The sequence below is a fragment of the Leptidea sinapis genome, chromosome 13 (genome assembly GCF_905404315.1).
Source record: "Leptidea sinapis chromosome 13, ilLepSina1.1, whole genome shotgun sequence".
Classification (NCBI taxonomy): Eukaryota; Metazoa; Arthropoda; class Insecta; order Lepidoptera; family Pieridae; genus Leptidea; species Leptidea sinapis.
The window spans coordinates 13,676,772-13,696,811 of NC_066277.1; the positions used below are offsets into that span (position 1 = coordinate 13,676,772).

The window sequence follows — 20,040 nt, forward strand, 5'->3', positions numbered from 1 at the left end:
TTAACAATAAAATGGGATTAACCGTATCTGAGATTAATGTTCGCGATTAGAAGAGCGAATTTGGGATAATTTATTGCATTCAATGTTATTTCTTTTTAACCTTTATTTCCTGCAGAAATTCGATATTGTTTGTAATTTATAATCGATGGATAGGTACTTCCCAACATTAACGAACAGTTTTTCAGAAACAATAATCACGTCCATATCCTTGAAGGCAACCCTATTGTATTGCACATTTACGGCATGCGAATTCGTTACGCTGATCATTATTTGTTCTTCTATTCCTTACACAGTAAAATGACCCAAACACACTGATATTCCTACTATTGATACTAGCCAAAGGGATTAGAAGTGTAGGTTTGTAAGGAGCGTCTGAATCCAGACAGGTACGTACCTTTTGGACCGGACCCTGGTGTACCTCCAAGTATTGCTGCTGTAGTGTCCAGAGCTTGACGGACACAACAATAGCTGCAGACTGTTCGGCCTCGGCTCCCTCACCTTCTTACACCTCAACTTCACTACTTCAGTCTCTTTTACTGGTTTTTTCACATCCGCTTTCTCCAGACTCTTTCCGCCAGATTCATCCGAGTTCGTTCGATCCAGTTTCTTGATGAAGCTTCTCGATCGAAGCAAGTCTGGCGTCTCGTCGATTCGACGCTTCCGTACATCGATCGGCGACAGAGGTGGTCTTCGTTCGAACACCACTTTGGAGTACTCGGTGCTGCGTCGCCACAAGCGTGGTGAAAGCGGCCAGAATCGACCGTTCACTTGCGGGGATTCCATCACCATCTTTCGACACTTTGACTCAATACTTTAATAAATTATTCGACTAAACCGATGTTTCACTGGAAGTCACATAATATGTTGCCAGTATTCGTCTGTTTTAATAATGGATGCTTTTCCAAAAAGTCGCGTTTTTTAAAACCCTACAAAAACATTAACTTCAGCGCTTTATTCAAAATCCTGAACGCATACTTTACTTTTCAAGTCAAAGAAAGTATAGACTATTGTTAATATAACACCTCACACCATCAAATACTTATTCGTACGCATTTTTTATTTGCCACATATAATTTTAACATCTTGTAGAACACTATGTAGAAGCTGTTGAAAATATAATTGTATTAGAAGACAAACTAATAATAGAATTAGGCACTCAACAACAAAATTGTCACGATGTTGGTACTGTTTTTGCCTTTGCAGCGATACGCGCGATGCCGCTTCCGGACAATTAGATACTCAAAGTACATACGAGTCGTACGTCCGAAAGCAATTCATTGACTATTCAGTAATGACGTGCTGAGAATAACAAACACCGCGAATCAATCATGAGTAACTCCAACGGCTCCAAGATAAGGCAGATCGGAATGACAATACGTAGGCGTGTAGGTAACGTGAGGCAATCTAGTGTGTGATAAGACAGACAACTTGCAAGCTTTATCAACGTAATTCGAGATTGCGAACGATGACGCAAGCATCTGTGAGAATTTTACAAGATTTCCGGAAATCGAATAGGAAATCAGATTGCCAAGAGATATTTTATACGAATTAAATATCATATGATATTTTCCCCACTTCTACACGGTTCACTTATAGGGTTCATAGAGCTAAAGAGGCCTTTAGCACAGATACGATAAATTTTGACAAAAAAGTGATACTCCGGTACTACTCGTATAACGTCATTAATTATGTGCGGTGGACCGACTCTCTATTTTGCTAAGGCCGAAATGTTTTCAAAGGCCGTAGCTAATCGGAGGCTTCTTTGCACAGGACGCTAGATTATTGGTACCACAACAGCGCGTATTTCTGCCATGAAGCAGTAATGTGTAAGCATTATTGTGTTTCGGTCAGTAGGGTGCCGTAGGTAGTGAAATTACTGGGCAAATGAGACAACATCTTATGTCTCAAGGTGACGAGGGCAATTGTGGTGCCGCTCAGAATTTTTGGGTTTTTCAAGAATCCGGAGCGGTACTTCATTGTAATGGGCGGAACGTATAAATAACCATCAGCTGAACGTCCTGATTGTCTCGTTCCTAATTGTCATAAAGAAATTACTAATGCTAAATAGTCTTAACATCTTATATCTCAAAGTGGCGAACACAATTGCGACGCGCGTCGCTTAGAAATTCCTGGTTTTAGTCAAGAATCCTGAGCTACACTGCATTGTAATAGGTAGGATGTATCATTTAACATCAGATAAACCATCAGAAATACGTACAATTCGGACTTCACGATGCTTGCGGTAATTTATGAACGGAATATATTATTAAACATTCCCACTATACAGAATGCTAATGTACCCATCGGGACATTCCAATTACATTTTTTCCTACAATAATTGGATTCTTAGTAAACATGAAGTGAACGATGAGTCTTAAGATTTGCAATACATCGTTGTTTGAATTTAATTACTTACAATAATTATAAGTAAGACTATACACGAGGCTCTTTAAATATTAAAAAATACAAAGGTACAAAGGTGTAGTATAAAGGTAAGTTATTTTCTCTAAACTGATGCCACCACTGCTGCGGAAACAAACGGCCATCCGAGAGATGAGAAACAGTGCTAGAAACTCTCCAAATATTCTTCTTTTTTGCGTCCTTTTAAGCAAGATCGAAATTGAAAAGGTTTCATACCATACCCGCATAGATCGATGCATATAACTATTCCATTCAAATAACGGGCTCGGCAAAAATAAAATAAGCACATTTATGACAAACTAATTTGAAAATAAAGAACACTTCCTCTCACAGGGAACGCGAGAGATCTCGGGTTCGAGTTCCGCATCGTTCATAAATTTTGTTTTCAAATTAATTTGTGCAATTAATCCCAGAAGTGAGGGTTATCACTTTAAAAAATAACAAAGTGTTAAGCACATTTTATGACCAATTTAATCTTGAAGTCAAAAACATAATATGTCACTCGTCGGTTTGTAACCTTTTTGAAATACAGGGTGGACCAAAAGTCCGTTAACATTTGAATCGGTTGCCGTGTCTAGCAACGGCCTCGGAGGGGGGTGAAGCATTGCAAGAGCGGCCAATGGGAATTTAGTACCATGGCGTCGTTCAGCAGTAGTCAAAGTGCGTTTTGTGTACGCGAGTGCTATCGAAACAACGATTCTGCGACCTTAGGTCAACGAAAGTTTTGCAATTATTACAAGATACGACACAAAAATCAAGCTCCATCAGGTGGGTTAATTAAAAAATGGGTGCTCAAGCTTGAGAAGACGGGTTCAAGAATGGATTTACCTCGATCTGGCCGGCCTAGAACGTCGAGGGACCCCGAAAACGTGGAGCGAGTAAAATCGTCTGTTCGTGACCAACCTGGACTTTCAACTCAAAAGCGGTCTGCTGTCCTTAACGTGCCAAGAACATCAATATACCGCATTCTCAAGAAAGATTTAAGTCTACATCCCTATAAAATCCAAATGGTGCAGGAATTAAGGCCTCAGGACCATGCCACTAGGTTGCAGTTTGCGAACGAAATGGTAGAGCGATTCACCAGTTTTACAAAAATTTTTTTCTCAGACGAGGCACTTTTCCAGTTAAATGGGCATGTAATAGACGAAATTGTTGTTATTGGAGTGACACTAATCCGAAATTAAAGCATCAAAAACCCCTGCATTCACCCAAAGTCACAGTATGGGCTGCTTTATCAGCAAGAGGCATTATTGGTCCATACTTTTTTGAAGACTCAAGAGGACGTGCGGTTACAGTGAATTCCGAGCGTTATATCCCCATGTTACAAAACTTTTTCGCTCCCGCGCTGCTGCATTTTGTTGGCTTTAATCAACGCTCATGGTTTCAGCAAGATGGAGCCACTTGTCATACATGTAATGACTCGTTAAGGGCAGCTCGAGACATTTTTGGCCCAAAAGTGATATCGAAAAGAGGGGACATTAACTGGCCGCCTCGTAGCCCGGATCTATCACCAATGGATTTTTTTCTTTGGGGATATCTTAAGGCTAAAGTTTTTTACACCAACCCAGTAACTCTTGACGAATTAAAGGATCGTATTCGCACAGAAATCCAAAACATCTCAACAGCAACATGTAAAGCTGTTATCGAAAATTTCCGCTCTAGATTGCAGCAATGCCAGAATAATGAAGGATTGCATATGGATGATGTGATTTTAAGAAATAAATTCGCCTTTTGTTTACTATCAAAAACAATAAACAAATTTTGATCTACTGTAATTAGTTTTTTTTTACCATCATTCCAATTATAAACGGACTTTTGGTCCACCCTGTACTTTACAGTTTTTCTTTGCGTTGCGTTTAGTAAATTTGCATCACCAATTATGGAAAGAATATGAGGTAAGAAGAAGGACGCCCAATTAGCAATTTATGAAGACAAATTAGTATTTAAAATTTATGTTTTTTTTTAAATTTCAGCAAAGTTTTTGCAAACTGTAAAATTTTCCGAAGTATCTGAAATTTCACAACGACAGTACAATATTGTATATTTTATTTAAAAGAGCGCAAAAAATATGCTGGGAGATTTTCTTGCGCCAATTTTTCTCTTTCAGAGCGCCATTATTTGTTTCCGAAGAGGTGGTAGTGTTAAATGTGACATCAAAAATAATTCTAAAGTAATCAATTTTGAGAAAATAAATGCATTTTATGCCTTTATGAAATAAGTTTGGTGTAATATACCTATTGTTTGAATATGAAGGATTATTCATTACAGATATCAACAGAAAAAATCTATATATCTTGTCAAGAATTAATTATTTTCATTAAAATGGCTGTCAATCACAGAGCAATAAGGTGTAATAGAGAACGAACTAGTATTGTGTGAATACTAATGAGATAGTCCAAGCGGCCGGATCTTGGACAGGAAACCAGCATATAATTCAATATAGTTATGACAATCACATAACGTGATTTTAACGTGATTTAAGCCGAGGCCTAATATATAACTCGCCTATATAAAAAACATCCGAAATTATGTTCATGTGATCAAAAATCAAGTAACTATATCTCTGTTCTAATAACCTTAAACAATATTGTCAAGGGGTGTTAATGATAAAAAATTTGATTAAAATAAGTAAATGGTCTATAGAAATACATGGTTTTGGTCAGCTTTTAGTACAATCCTGAATTACATAATTAAGTTAAACCTAATTTACCAGATTCAGTTAAGATTTATTGAGAATTACGTTAAAATTTTAAAATATTACGTAGGCAGTTAATGTAAATTAAGCTCTAATTAAGTTTTTTAAAGATTTGATGATATACCTTTCTTAAAACACATCGAAAGGAAGATAATTCTTTGAAATCCGCACTGCAAATGAACAGATGTCGGTGACAAAAATCGAGTTTAACGTCGCCGATATTATCTATTCAAATATTGAGCGAATACATAGGACTTGCATTGCACAGTATATCTAAGGCTCGTAAAATATTAAAGCACATGAATTGCTAAACTTAACGATAGCTAAGACGATAAACAGTTCTCCAACATGTAAATCTATGTAATAAATAATAAGTCATAACATAACCCAAACTAGAGCAGAATTATCGCGTTATTATGATTATAAAGAACACATATCGTATTTATTGTGGTAGCTATAATCAGACTATTGTCTGCATCTATTGAGTAATAAAGCAGATAGTATCTGAAATACAAGGCTTCGTACTCACGAGACATTTTTTGATTACCTTTCATTGTACTAATTATAGTAATAGTACACAGCAGTAACACAGTTATAATACACTCCAGTTGAGTTTGTTAGGAACCTCTTATCGGATAAGAACACATTTGTAACCTTAGGTATATTATTATTTTTAACTTTTGTATTGTGGACATTAAAATCAAACTGGCCGAATAAATAATAATAATAAATTTATTTATTTCACGCAGCATTGCCCATAATATATTGTTAGTATTAACTTATTCTAGGATTAGTAATATTACAAGGGTTTATTTTTAGATTTAAGAATAAATTTTCTATTAATAAAATTATGAACATTATTTAAGACTCTTATTATACTATTTTCATTTTTATTAATTCTATCCCTAATTGAAAAAAAAATATGAGCAGCCTCTTAAAAAATTAATTGAAGTATTTATATTTTCAATTCAGTTTTTCATTTTAACTATTATTTAGATTAAATTGTTTATCACTTTGTAGTGAGTTTGCACAAGCTTTCGTGTATTTTGATTAAAAATAAAACTATATTCAGATAAATCAATGATAATAACATAATAATATTGGAGGGTCAATAACTACTACTTAAGTCTGTACTGGGTAGAAGCCTCTAATTCCTAGCCAACAGATATGTTTGAAGCGTTTAAGCAAAAAGCAATCATATATCGTGAACTTATAATGTCAAACTTATAACATGATAAAATGTATAATTCTAACTTGAGTGCCAGTGTATGTGAAAACAAGAAAAATATAAATAAGTTTAATTTAAAAATAATGAAACTTTGACTTTTGGTACTACAATTAAATTAGAAAAAAAGCAGTATCTTAAGTTATCACTTCTTGGTCAATGGGCTAAAAACAAAAAACAACTTTTTCTTTGAACAGTCGTCCAGCTCTCGGTATGAAAGAATTATTAATTATGCCTTTTCATTTACTTTGACATATAACGCGTGTTATAATTCGCGACGGGTTCGACGCCCGGTGTGTTCTCGCCCTAATTCCAAGTAGTTGTACTATCTATGCAGTGAATAAATTAGCTAACCTCTAGGTGCACCTGTGCTTAATGTCAAACCGCGCAATATGAACAATATTGACCCTCGCGATGTTTTCTGTGCTGTGTGTATTAGAAGGGTGTACTAATAATAAATTGGAATACTAGCGTTTTCTTTGTGCGTCTCAATAGTCTTTTAAAATGTGGACAGTCGACTTGAGTAACATTTAAAAATCACATTATTTAATTATTGAGTCAGATAATTTAGCTTTAAACATCTTTGTGTTTTTAATATTTGTATTTTTTACCATTCGAAATCTAATTTATTACTCAAAATTTTCAATGTAAAATACTCCGAAAAAAACGATGATTTTGATTAATTTACAAACATAGTTAGTACACCATAGACCGTGAAGACAATTTTTACTATTAATGTTAAGCTTTTAGCACTCTAGGAAATGTTGCCATAATAATATTTGTGACACTATGGAAGTATTTTGATTTTGACACCAAATCTAATATATAAAATTCTCGTGTCATGGTGTTAAACTTTGAACTCCACCGAAACGGCTTGACCGATTCGCATGAAATTTTGAGTGCATATTGGGTAGGTCTGAGAATCGGATAACATCTATTTTCATCCCCCTTAATATTAAGGGTGGTCCACACGTTTTTTTTTTAATTTTTTTTAACAGTTTTTTTTTTAATTTGTTTGATTATGAGTCAGCATTAATATATACAACTTGAAATTTTCACCCATCTACGATCAACAGTTACTTTTGTATCGCGATTTTAATATCGGCAATACAACGTTTGCTGGGTCAGCTAGTATTATATAAAAATTTACACACTAATCGATAATATGGTGGCGCACCACTAGTCCTTCATATAACCTGTTAGTGCGACAGAGAGCGCAGTATCGTCAATACCGCTTCCCCATTGTCTGTATTTTGAATAATTTTAGGTAACTCTATAATAATTATTATAGTACCTACAGCAGTCTTAGTGGCCACATACACGAGTTCGAAGGCGACACATGACATGAATGAAATAAAGTATCATCTGCTTCTCGAAACCTCATTCCCAGGAATCGATCAATGCGAGACACCATTTTTGATACAATAGCCGGAAGATGGCATACAATCGGCGCTCCATTAAGCCTACAAACAGTCGAATTTCGATCTTATTGCGAACAATCAAAAGTCGCCTTTTGAGTGAAATAGTTAACATCAGGTTTCCGACAGTTGACACTAATAAGGGTGCATTCGATACGCTGTTTTCTTGTAACAGTGCGGTATTGGTGACAATGCGTTACGAAACTAAAGACAATGACAGAAAAAAGATCACTACCAATATTATTTTCACGAATCTTAAAGTCAAATTAAGTTTTATAAGGTAAGGTCGTATGGTTTGCTATTATTTCCTTGTTGTTATTACATATTCATTATGAATTCGTTGTGATTGAGTTGTGTATTATGTATGTGAACTATACGTGTCAAAATAAAGTTACATCCGATGACATTCTATTAATATAGACGAAGCACGTCATACCATTGGAAGGCTCCTTTGCACACGATGCCGGCTAGATTATGGGTACCACAACGGCGCCTATTTCTGCCGTGAAGCAGTATTGTGTAAGCATTACTATGTTTCGGTCTGAAGGGCGCCGTAGCTAGTGAGTTTACAAATTACTGGGCAAATGAGACTTAACATCTTGTGTCTCAAGGTGACGAGCGCAGTTGTAGTGCCGCTCAGAATTCTTGGAGTTTTTCAAGAATCCTGAGCGGCACTGCATTGTAACGGGCAGGGCGTATCAATTACCATCAGCTGAACGTCCTGCTCGTCTCGTCCCTTATTTTCATAAAAAAAAAATATAAAAACAGGGCCGAAATATGGAACATGCCCCAAATGACACCATAAGAGCTTCTACTGTTATATCTATACATTGCCGCATTTACTCCAGATATTTAAAATATTTTTGGTCAATTAGCAACAATGTAAAATAAATATTTATACAGTTTAGGTTCGATTCGGACAGTGACACACGACTTAGGAGGAAAGTGTGCTTACATTGACTTTAAGCACACTTTTACCGTTCCGCTATCAGAATGATATGTCCTTAAATGTGTATAGAACGTCATTGGTTACATCACTTCTTTTCTTATTCTCATTAATTTCTGTGGGTAGAGCGAAAATGTCGGTGAACACAGGGTTATTGTCATAAGTGTGTACCCAGCTTTAAAAACCGAGCCGTTTTTTAAGCGTTACCCGCAAAATATTCAAATTGTTATGACCACAAGTAAGCACAATCGTCTCGTTATCGCCGGGCGACACGTTGTGGCTATCGCGGAGTCTGGCAGCGCGCCAGAGCGGCTGACTCAGTCACAAGTGCGGTCGCCAGGCAGCGATACCAACAACACCAATTTAGACCTGCACTGTCCACTAGCGCTACGGCCTGTTTACACGCGCTAAGTAACTGAGCACACGAATCTCCGATGTAATATGTAGCCCATAAATTTTCATTACAAATTTACAACTAGCATTAGTTATGCGTACGACTTTGCCCAGCTGGAATTAACTCAGATCGCGCTGCAGTTTTCGGAATAAAATGACGCAAAATTTAACCAAAATCGTATTAACCTTGAAATCCTAATTTTTTATGGAAGAGGAGTCTAGCGAGCGTGTGGGGTCACTTGATGTTAAGTGATCACCGCCGCCCACACTTTCTTGCATCACCAGGGGAATCACAGGAGCGTTTTCGGCCTTTAGGGAAGGTGATCGCGCTTTTTTTAAGGTACCCATGTCATATCGTTCCGAAAACACGGCAAACATAAGGAAGCTCATTCTACAGCTTGGTTGTATATGCGGATTGACAGAAAGAATTGCTTTCACAATATCATTATAATAAAATAATCATTTATTTCAGGCAAAACACGTTAATACAGTAGTTGACAAAAAATCCATAATTTGTTAGTGAAAATAAATTAAAATTGTATAAGTAGTAACTTACAATAAATTGAAATTATAATATTATAAGTAGGCCATCTGGCTATTATGATTATATATCTGGTTATATATATTTATGAAGCTTTTACTAAGCGTAGTATGTTTACTATCAGGTAACAATTTCATTTGTCCTAACTCCTATTCCATCATTCAAAAAAAAAACTATTAATAAAACAAAGAAACAAAATTGCTACACAACACACGACACCACTGTCCACCAAGTCTTACCTGGTGTTGCCATGTATAGTTAAATAGTTTTAATTAGTCAGGCTGTTCAGTTATGAACTGCATTTAAATTGCGTATTTCCATACAATTACACACAGCGAGCATTCGCGCGGGTGACGTCATGATAATTACGTCACAAGGGCCGTTGACTTCGCGGCAAATGTGGGTCACACAATATCTTAAGTAGGTAATGTCAGTGTAAGGAGGCTTCAGATTACCTCCGTACATCCGAGAGTTGATATAAAGCTGAAAGAAATGTATCGCGATGTATAGAGCTGTCAATTTTGACAGATCTGTCAGTGTCAATGCCTCCTCTCCCTAGTTTTCTCACTCCTTTTGTAAATATTTTGTGTAAATATTAAAAAGAATAAGATTGTAAATGTCATTAAGTACTTATTTTTAATAATTTAAGTAATTATATTTATTTATGTCCTTTATAATCTAACAGCATGTTTCTTCGTTTCAGGTATAAAATAAGAAAATAAGACTTGTTTCAATCTTTAGCACCGATCACTACCATTAAGCTTGACCACCTACCTAAATATGACATTGGCACACTTGTGGTATACCTTCCACAGAACACAGTAGGCAGAATAAAATAGAATGGAGTCAAATATTTGTAAATTAGTAATCTTATCCAAGGAATCATCAGTAGCAAAAATTCCCGTTGACTCTAATAACCGTTATCAATTTTCGAATTCGACGCTTACGTTTAACGAACACACTGTAAGGAACCTTACACACACCTGCGTAGAAATTCAAAGGTTGTGTGTGATTGCAGCTGACCGGGCCAGGACGGTCGGCTAAAACACTCTAGCGGGCTAGAAGCCATGGCCAATAAAAGGTAAAGAAAGAAAGATATCCTAATATTGATTTTTGATATTCAGAATTTCGAATGCTTTATAAATATTTTTTAACAATATGATTTATCAGACTGCACTGTCACTGTGACAGAATTTGATCGTTTACTTAGAACTAGGTACTCAATAACCATTTTACAAATACATAGGCACAAACTAACTTTAGCAATAACAAACATGTTAAAATACCGGTTAAACAAAAAATGAGTTGCACCATTTGACAATTTTAGATGACGTCATAACTTTAACTATTAACCGTAACCGTTCAATCTTCGCCGGTTCTAGCTATTGTTAATGTTAAATAGCGACCGGTATATAGTTTCAAAAAATTAAACGATATTCACGCAGAGTAGGGATAGATGCTTACGTATTACCTTTTATTACTCTTTAACTAAACCAAGGAATACGACACGCGGTACACATTTCGTAGTCTAGTTTAATGTTAGCGTTACTTTTAACGTTAAATTTGACTTAAACCGACTTTGTGCAACCCGGCCTTGCTGATTTCGCATTTATTAAAGTATGAGATTTTTCATTCAAAAAGTTTACAAGGTTGGCCATGTTGCATAGTAAAAAATATAGTTTTTAACGAAAATACATATATAAACATAAAACAATAGATCACAGGCTATAAAATATTGGCGAGGAATATTTAAATTTCAGGTAACAAAATTCAATGAAGAAGAGAAATGCAACAGCTGAAATACAAATGATAATATATTCAAGCTACAGTTATTATTTGCGGTAAATACATTACATTAAAAGCACAGAAGTAACACAAAATGTATACACACATTGTCGGAGTGACCGAAAACCGAGTTTAAGCAATTTAGCTAATGGCACACTGGCGCGCCCAGAAATTGGAGTGATCATATTAAATGGAACACACCGTTGTGTTAAGGCTCTTCAGACAGATTGTTTGGGTGTTTTTATGCGTATTCTTATGATACGGATTAACCTTTAAATGAATTCACTGAAATGAAATTGTAATTTGCCCATTTCACCATTTAAAGTCTAAACAGTCTAGAGGTTTTTTATAGTGACGCTTAAATTACTCATTGAGTTCAAAGAGCGGCCGTTGTGTTTCTGTTCATCTCAAGAGCTCTATTTTTTACGAACATGTGCTAGATTCAAAAAATTAAATGAAATATTCATAATGACGATTCAAAGGCGCATAGTTGAAGCCTAGTTAAATAAATATATATATATATATATATATATATATATATATATATATATATAATATATATATATATATATATATAATATATATATATATATATATAATATATATATATATATATATATATATATATATATATATATATATATATATATATTATATTCCAATGTAAAAAGATACTACTACCTCACTATTATCTAGAGACAATGTTTCACAGGAAAAAACTAAGGCACACATTGAATCTTTTTGAGTACGCTTCAAAAATATCATACATACATGATAATACTAACCGTTATTAAATCTAATGCATGAATTACATTTATAATTTGTATGTAAAAAAAGTTGTAGACTTATATTGAATCCAATTTTAAATTGAACTAATAATACGATTTAAAATAAGTTTATACATGATCAATATTTTTTTTTTAAATTAGACTTAATAACATTTGTGATAAATACTGGGGCGTCAATCACAAAAAAATTACCGAATGCATATTTGAATATCAAATGTATTTGAACAATTTACCGCTCTCGATTCAACGCAATGTGTATGAAAAGGCTTTAACCTCCACTTGAGTCATAATCTGACATCCTAATAAGAGTCAAACACTATTTACGAGACACGCGATCTCAATCGTGTCGCTAAGTTTACACTACGAAAGTGATACTTCATGATCATTAAATTAATAACTTAAATAACAAACAACTCACGATAATTTGTCTGCAAATATTCCGTTTACATGGCAATCTAACACTAAAAAGATTTTTTTTTTGACTTAACATAGCATATGTAACGGTCGCTTTCCACTGTCTGTCTGTATATACGTTAAATCAACGCAATGTATATTGATGTTTTTGTGCGAAAACAACTGTTAATATCCATACGAAACTGGGGCGGGCCGCTAGTATTTTGTTATATACAGGCTGGTATTTTTAAAAGGGCGGTGATGGCCAAGTCGGACACTACGAGTCTACGATTTTCGCCAGGAGATCAAGAAATTTAAAAAAAACTAAATATGCCGTTATTGTTTTCTTATAAATCGAGGGCATGACTCCTTTTACGACTTTTCACTAATACTCGTAGTTTCCGACTTGGCCATCATCGCCCATCTCAAAAAACCACCCTGTATATCACGCCTGAAAACGTTATACTGGTAATACAACGAAAGGAAGTACTTTTTAATGCAACTGCAGCGCAAACGAGTCTCTATATGGTATCCACATCCCATACTCACACCAGAGGAATCACAAAAGTATTGCCGATGTTTAAACGAACATAATTATGAATATTATAATAATAAAGATGGAAACGGGGTGACCGTCCGCGTAGTAAGAGTCCACGATTCTATGTATTGCTTCTAAATAGTTAATGTTATTTTATGTGCTTCTATTCCAGGAGTCAATTCTGAGCGGCACTACAACTGCGCTAGTGACCTTGTGACATAAGATGTAAGTCTCATTTGCCCAGTACGTATTACACTCGGCTACGCCTCAAGCATACAAACTACACTCACGTAGAAATTGCTAAAATTCTCCCCATGCTTGACAATGAACTATTATTATAAGTATTTTGTTGGTATTGGTCATTAGTCATTTTCAATAAAGGACTTTTTTTCGTCTTCAGCCCTAAAAGCCTCCATTATTTATTTCCACTCGATCCTATCTGTTGCAATTCTTGTCTTTGACATCGCTCCATCTCTTATTAGGCCTGTCTCGATTTCGTTTCCTGTTCAATACTACTTTGGACCATCTTTCGTCTTTTGTTCTTTGTATATGTCCAGCTCTTTTGCATTTTAAACTTAGAACAGATAAGGCTACATCTTTGGTTTTAGTTTTTTTTCTTGTTGTATTATTACTGATAATTTGAAGAGAGATTTAATGAGATTCTGATCGTCAACATTATGCCGCCGCTTCCGCGCCATGCAAGGCTGCTGGTTCAATCACTTGTAATTAATATGTTTCATTTATTAACTGTTTCACACAGTAATCATAATAATTTATATTGTCAAAGAGAAATGAATGTAATAATAACTAAACGAAACAGATTAATATGGCGTGGTATTTATGCTTTCAAGGTAATTAAAAATAATTTTTATGTTTTAAATAAATATATTGACTTGGCCATCAGACAAAACAATCTAATTTAGTATAAAGTGCATTTATTACATGTGAGATACATTTTGTTTTTAATAAAAAGAAGAAACACTCTTTTTCATTCTAAAGACTTTTAATATTAAATGGTCACTGTAAGATGTTGTTAGGTTCGCTATTTACGTAATGACTTAAGGCGAAGAGTAAGCAGAAAACACGCAAAGATGGTGTTTTTAGACAAGTTTTGTGGTGAATCTATAGCATTTGGAGCTATGAACACTACTAAATCCTGTTACACATATCCTTAAGTCTTATTTGTAGGTTGCTAATGCTTGCTGTTGGTTATAGTTAACACTGAAGAGCCTTTTTGATCTACCACATTTCTTTGAAGTTAAACAAGTTTTTTGACATGGCGTGACGCATTCTTTTGGTACTTCTCTCAGAAAAGTTATTCTTATAGCTTGTACTTTTTTGTGTAGGTTCGTTTATTATTATTGGCTTTGTTACATAGAAGACGGGCCGGCAGCCGTGAACTCATATCGCTCAAGGTCGCTAGCTTTTAGTGTCGCCTTAAGGCTGGTGATCAAGCCAACGGCTTTGAGGAATCCAGCGGAACTTGGTTACAGCTCTCGTAGAAGATCGCCATAGTTTTAATTCGTATTTAGAAGCATTTTTAATTTATTTACAAACATAATACAATTTTCATTACAAAAATAACAAAACTATGTCATGTTAAATAGTATTGGCGAACAATTAATAAATTTTCATACAATTTTTATCTAGATTGAATGATTAGCATTTTTTTGCATTGTCTATAAAAAATAAAAATGTAACGAAAAAATGAATTTTCTTCTCATATTCTGTAGACATATAATTATTTTTTGTTAAAATATAAGTTTTATATAAACCGTCGAGAAATTGTTTCAACTATGCGCTTTTTGGCCATTTCTTGGGATAGCAGCCTTAAGACAAACTTAAGTAGGGACTTACTAAATTGACCGACATGGATATCAACGTAGAAGAATTGAGTTGCGAGACTTGTCCGAGTAAATAATTTTTTTTTTTTAGAATTTTTGTCTGTTAATTGTTTGTTTCTGCGCGCTAATCTCAAAATCACTAAGGCTGGCGGCTTGCATCATATTAGCTGTTATAGTTAAGGTTAAGGTCAAATTTAACGTTAACAGTGACACAGTGATAACATAGACTACGAAATGTTGCACCATCGTATTCTTTGGCTTAGTTAAAGAGTAATAAAATGTGAAATATAAAATCATTACAATACGTAAGTATCTATCCGTACTCTGTGTCAATATCGTATATTTATTTGAAACTATTGACCGGTCGCTATCTAACATTAACAATGGCTTGAACCGACGAACAATGGATGGTTACGGTTAACTGTTAAAGTTATGACGTCATCTAAAAATTGTCAAACGGTGCAACACATTATTTCCTTAACCGGTACTTTAACATGTGTGTTATTGCTAAAGTTAGTTGATACAATCTAGCCTAAGTGTTGTTTCGGCTGGATCTTTAACATATTTTAGTATTTGTTTCATTCCGATAGATATACGAAATTATGAACTTATATTTATATTTAATTTATGCGCATAATAATATTATTATGTCTATACTGAATGCAAACGCGTTGGCGGTATTGAGGCGGGGCTTCACAAAAACATTATACAATTTGTAGCGGCCGACGGAAACTTCAACAAGTTGTTGCGAAAGTGTGTGACCTAGATGCGAACTAAATTGTACTTGTAATCTCGCAGTGAGCGCTGACCTTTACATATCTCAATCAAAGGATTTAATTACATTTCAATAGTTTACGAGGCGGCGGGTACATTCCGATTTTAATTTATTTAGATGATACCACAAAGGCGGGGAAATAATTATTAATTCCTTCGAATTTCATCATCGCACACCATCTTATGTCTCAGTGTGACGAGCGCAATTGTAATGCCGTTCAGAATTTTTGGGGTTTTCAAAAATCCTGAGCGGCACTGCATTGTAATGGGCAGGGCGTATCAATTGCCATCAGCTGAACGTTCTGCTCGTCTCGTCCCTTATTTTCATAAAAAAGACCCAAACTCAATTCCAATAAATACGCTGTTTAAAGCTGTTAGTGTAGTCCCAAATTTTGGAATGAACTTCGTTAACGCGATTTGGGTGAGATGATTGATAAAAATTGTCAGTTGCAGTCATTGGCGAAACAGCATCACGCCAGGTTACCCTCAAGCGCTGACCACCTTACTCGTTTCTTACATATTTCAACAAATGTGGTAATCCAAGCATATATATTGCGGGCATATATTAAATATCGCCTTTTTATACGTTGCTTTCCAATAGGAACTTGAAAATTTTGAATTTAGTTTTTGAACGCATCCTTTCCTGAGCGGCACTACAATTGCGCTCGTCACCTTAAACATAAGATGTTAAGTCTCATTTGCCCAGTAATTTCACTAGATACGGCGCCCTTCAGACCGGAACACAATAATGCTTACACATTACTGCTTCACGGTAAAAATAGGCGCCGTCGTGGTACCCTTAATCTAGCCGGCATCCTATGCAAAGTAGCCTCCCACTGGTCTGTGGCTAAAAAAGTTTTATGTACATACACTCTCTAAATGAATTCTTTTCCGGCCTTGATATAATGGAGTGTCTCTAAGTTGCACGAAGATCTGCACTCATCGGAATTAATTATTTAAAATATCGACATATTTTATCCAAGGACGGACATATACGGTACCTATAGCGGATGTCCACATTAAACGCAATTCATACCGGATCGAGCCCAAATGTTCCCACACAAGAACCATACAAGTTGAACACAAATAGATCATTACTTTTTGTTGATACAATAAGGCATTGCCCACTAGTTTCGTGCGTTGGACGCCATCCAACATTCGCGCTGCAGTCCAATTTGAAATCCTGACAACGCTCGACATGCCTAGTTACTAGTGTATACTTAGATGAACAGTATATATTTTATTTACCAAGATTTATTTAGATTTATGATACCAGTAATACAGAACTGCTGTAAAAAGAGTAGTTTAAGGAGGACATAGTTCTCATAAAAATAAATGTCTGTATAAAACTCAGTAACACGCGTTCTCCCAGATAAGAGTAAACGCGTGTGTCAAATCCGCTTTAGGAACGAAAGCGTACCTCCATTGAAACAGATACCCGGGCCAGTACAATATAGGTGATATTGTATAATTACAAGATAGGCACGGATACAGTGCATCGGGTGGAACAGACACATGATTTGGGTGTTTTGTTTACATCCGAGATGTTTACATTGAGAGCATACTATTAAAACCTGCAAAAAGGCTTATAGGAATTTAGGGTTTGTTTTGAGACACTCTTAAGAGTTTACCACTAATATCACAACCGTCAAGGTTCTTTATAATTCACTGGTAAGGAGTTTGTAGTACAGCTCGGCGATATGCCCCTTATGAGGGTAAGTACAGATTGATGTTAGAGCGTGTCCCAAAACAAATTCGTTAGGCACCTATACTTCAAGGTATATGGAGTATACCCATTTTACGCACTCATGTACTGGCCACTGTTCGGTTCTAGTTTAAAAAACTATTCAAAACATGAGACTTGAATGAAAAAAAAAATCAATGACTACACTAGGATTCGCACCCAGACGTCCAAGTACTAATAAGTTGAGTTAACAGGAAACCGGTATCCTCTAAAACGATAACTATAATTAGATAGATTTTTCTCATGCCTGCTAATATTTGACTTTAGTTTAGGCACAATAAACTTGTCGTTGTCGGCACAGAATCTCTCGGTATCTGAAAAAGTCTAGTAATTTTGCGGGCGTCAGGAATGTTAAGGAAATATATCAAGAAACATAAAATACGTAACTTATATCTTAGTTTATTAATTGCCTTAGTAGTAAGTTTATAACCATTTTTTACTTATTTATAGCTGTGTTGTTGTATATACAGCAGTGGTTAACTACTCTCAATAATATTCTTTTATTCGTTTTCTATAAATAATAAAATATTTTTATTTCCTATAAAACTGACGAAATTTCAACCGTTAAATTATTGTAGTACAAGTAACTTTGTAAGGTATTATTATTTTAACTGTTTTGCCAATTAATAGCGTAACAACGGGATGGAAGAGAGCAAAGTGCCCCAATTAGGTCAACAACATTGTGTCGAGAGTCAATCAACACTATTTAAATGAATTGCTGTGAATTATTCTAATTCACCGTACCACTGAAGTTACCTAGAAAATTCATTTGATAGTGGCAATTCATATAACATAAAAGATAAGATCGTATATAGTATGAATAAGAATTTTCTTATAAATATATTTAGCTTTAAATTAAGGTTAGGGTGACCGATCGATTCTTTCATTGAGAACTCTGCTTATTTTAGTAATAAAAGCTTTAAACTAATTTATAAATTACTTTAAAAATATTTCACATATTAATAATTTGTACACATATTATCTTTAATTCTATACAGAGTGTGTATATCGATGCATCTACTGTACTCAATACTTTTTTAGGTCTTATTTTAATGATTTATTTACTTCTTTCTTCTACGTTTGAGAATATTTGGTCCATAACATTACATCGATTGGATATTGATGTAAATGCTGAAAATGTAAATATTAATTTCAATCAGTGTCAAGTAATATATTGCTATTTCACATTAAAGCTCAACTTTTTCGAAGTGGTGGTAAATGATAACTTTCACTAATATTCATAAGTGTCATATTTTGACCTAATTGACTGATTTATTGACCATCAAATAATATTTATGAAAAGAGAAAATGTAAAAGTGTGGTGAAAATTCGATCTAGGCTGACCATGATGGAATGTTTGCAGTACATGTTAAAAATAGGTCCCATAAATAAGACAGCTGTTATGAAAAGGTAACCCATAAAAATAAAAAGGTTCTAGTCATTGCTAATGGATGTTGCCAGGAAATGAAAGTAAACCACGGAAGTGCAGTGGTTTAAAAGACAGGTGTGAGGATGTTGAGAATTAATTAATATTTGTATAGGTACATTATTAGCAGAAATTCTTACACAGATATAAAAGCGCTTCAACTAAATTGAAGGAAATTTAATCGAGAGTCAAACTTATAATATGATCCATGCCCAGATGTAAGCGTTCTAAATTTTATACATAATGCATTCAAAGTTCAATTTTGAATCAGCTTTAGAAATAACATATTACGTCAATACGTCTTTCGCGGTTTACTGAAAGTCTCAAGAATTAAGTCGGTTTTCTTTTAATAGTAAAATACCAGCGGCAATAAAAGCAGACACTTCGACAAAATGCTGATTTAACATTTAGTCGACAGCATAACTTTAAAACTATGACGCTTTGCAGCTATTCGTTTTTATCGTTTTCAAAACGAGTATTATTCATTAAGGCTAATAATAATTCGCTCAAAAACATCCTTATATTTTAACCCGGACTTGGAATTACCGGACCTTGCTATGATAATTGCCCTTAACGCCAGGCTACAAGTTGTAAAAGTAGCAAACAATAATAATAATTTTTTGTCGACGAGTGCGCTGGTCGAATGATAAATAAGTCACAGGTTTGATTCCTGTTGTAATTTGGAGATTAATGACTTTGAATATTTGCTTTTTCGAAGCATAAATATAAAGTTATATTATAAAGAACATAGTTGCACGGACAGGTGGCCGGTGGGGCAGAAAAGTCCTCGAATGACAACCATGTACCGGAAGACGCAGTCTTGGTAGGCCCCCACAAGATGGACCGACGATCTGGTCTAGATCGCCGGAGTACGTTGGATGAAGGCAGCAGAGAACCGATCATCGTGGAGATCTTTGGGGGAGGCTTTTGTCCAGCAGTGGACGTCTTCCGGCTGATAACGATGATAAAAATGGTTCCTTATATTATGTTTGTTGCTATTTAAAAATTTAAAATTTCAATAATGTGTATGAAAATATCAACAAATTTCCCTAACAAATTATAATTATTGGACAGAAAGTTAACTTTTGATGAAAAATAAAATAGGCTTC

At 34.9% G+C, this 20,040-nt stretch overlaps 2 protein-coding genes across 8 annotated transcripts in view; one reads left to right on the forward strand and one right to left on the reverse strand.

Moving 5' to 3' along the window:
- The window catches only part of LOC126967644 (craniofacial development protein 2-like), a 113,202-nt gene extending 111,834 nt beyond the window's left edge, over positions 1–1,368 (forward strand). Inside the window, exon 2 of the mRNA XM_050812213.1 lies at positions 1,358–1,368. The gene's annotated coding sequence lies outside the window, so the exon portion shown is untranslated. The remainder of the gene's footprint in view (positions 1–1,357) is intronic.
- Positions 1–20,040, reverse strand: part of LOC126967618 (focal adhesion kinase 1) — a 188,438-nt gene that overhangs the window by 60,531 nt on the left and 107,867 nt on the right. Inside the window, exon 1 of one of the 7 annotated variants that reach the window (XM_050812169.1) lies at positions 395–874. The exons of 4 other annotated variants lie outside the window; for them this stretch is intronic. In XM_050812169.1, coding sequence (XP_050668126.1) covers positions 395–789 — 395 coding nt within the window. In that variant the 5' untranslated portion in view covers positions 790–874. Of the gene's footprint in view, positions 1–394; positions 875–20,040 lie in introns of those variants that run through there. 2 more of the 7 variants (XM_050812174.1, XM_050812175.1) reach the window with 2 other exon arrangements.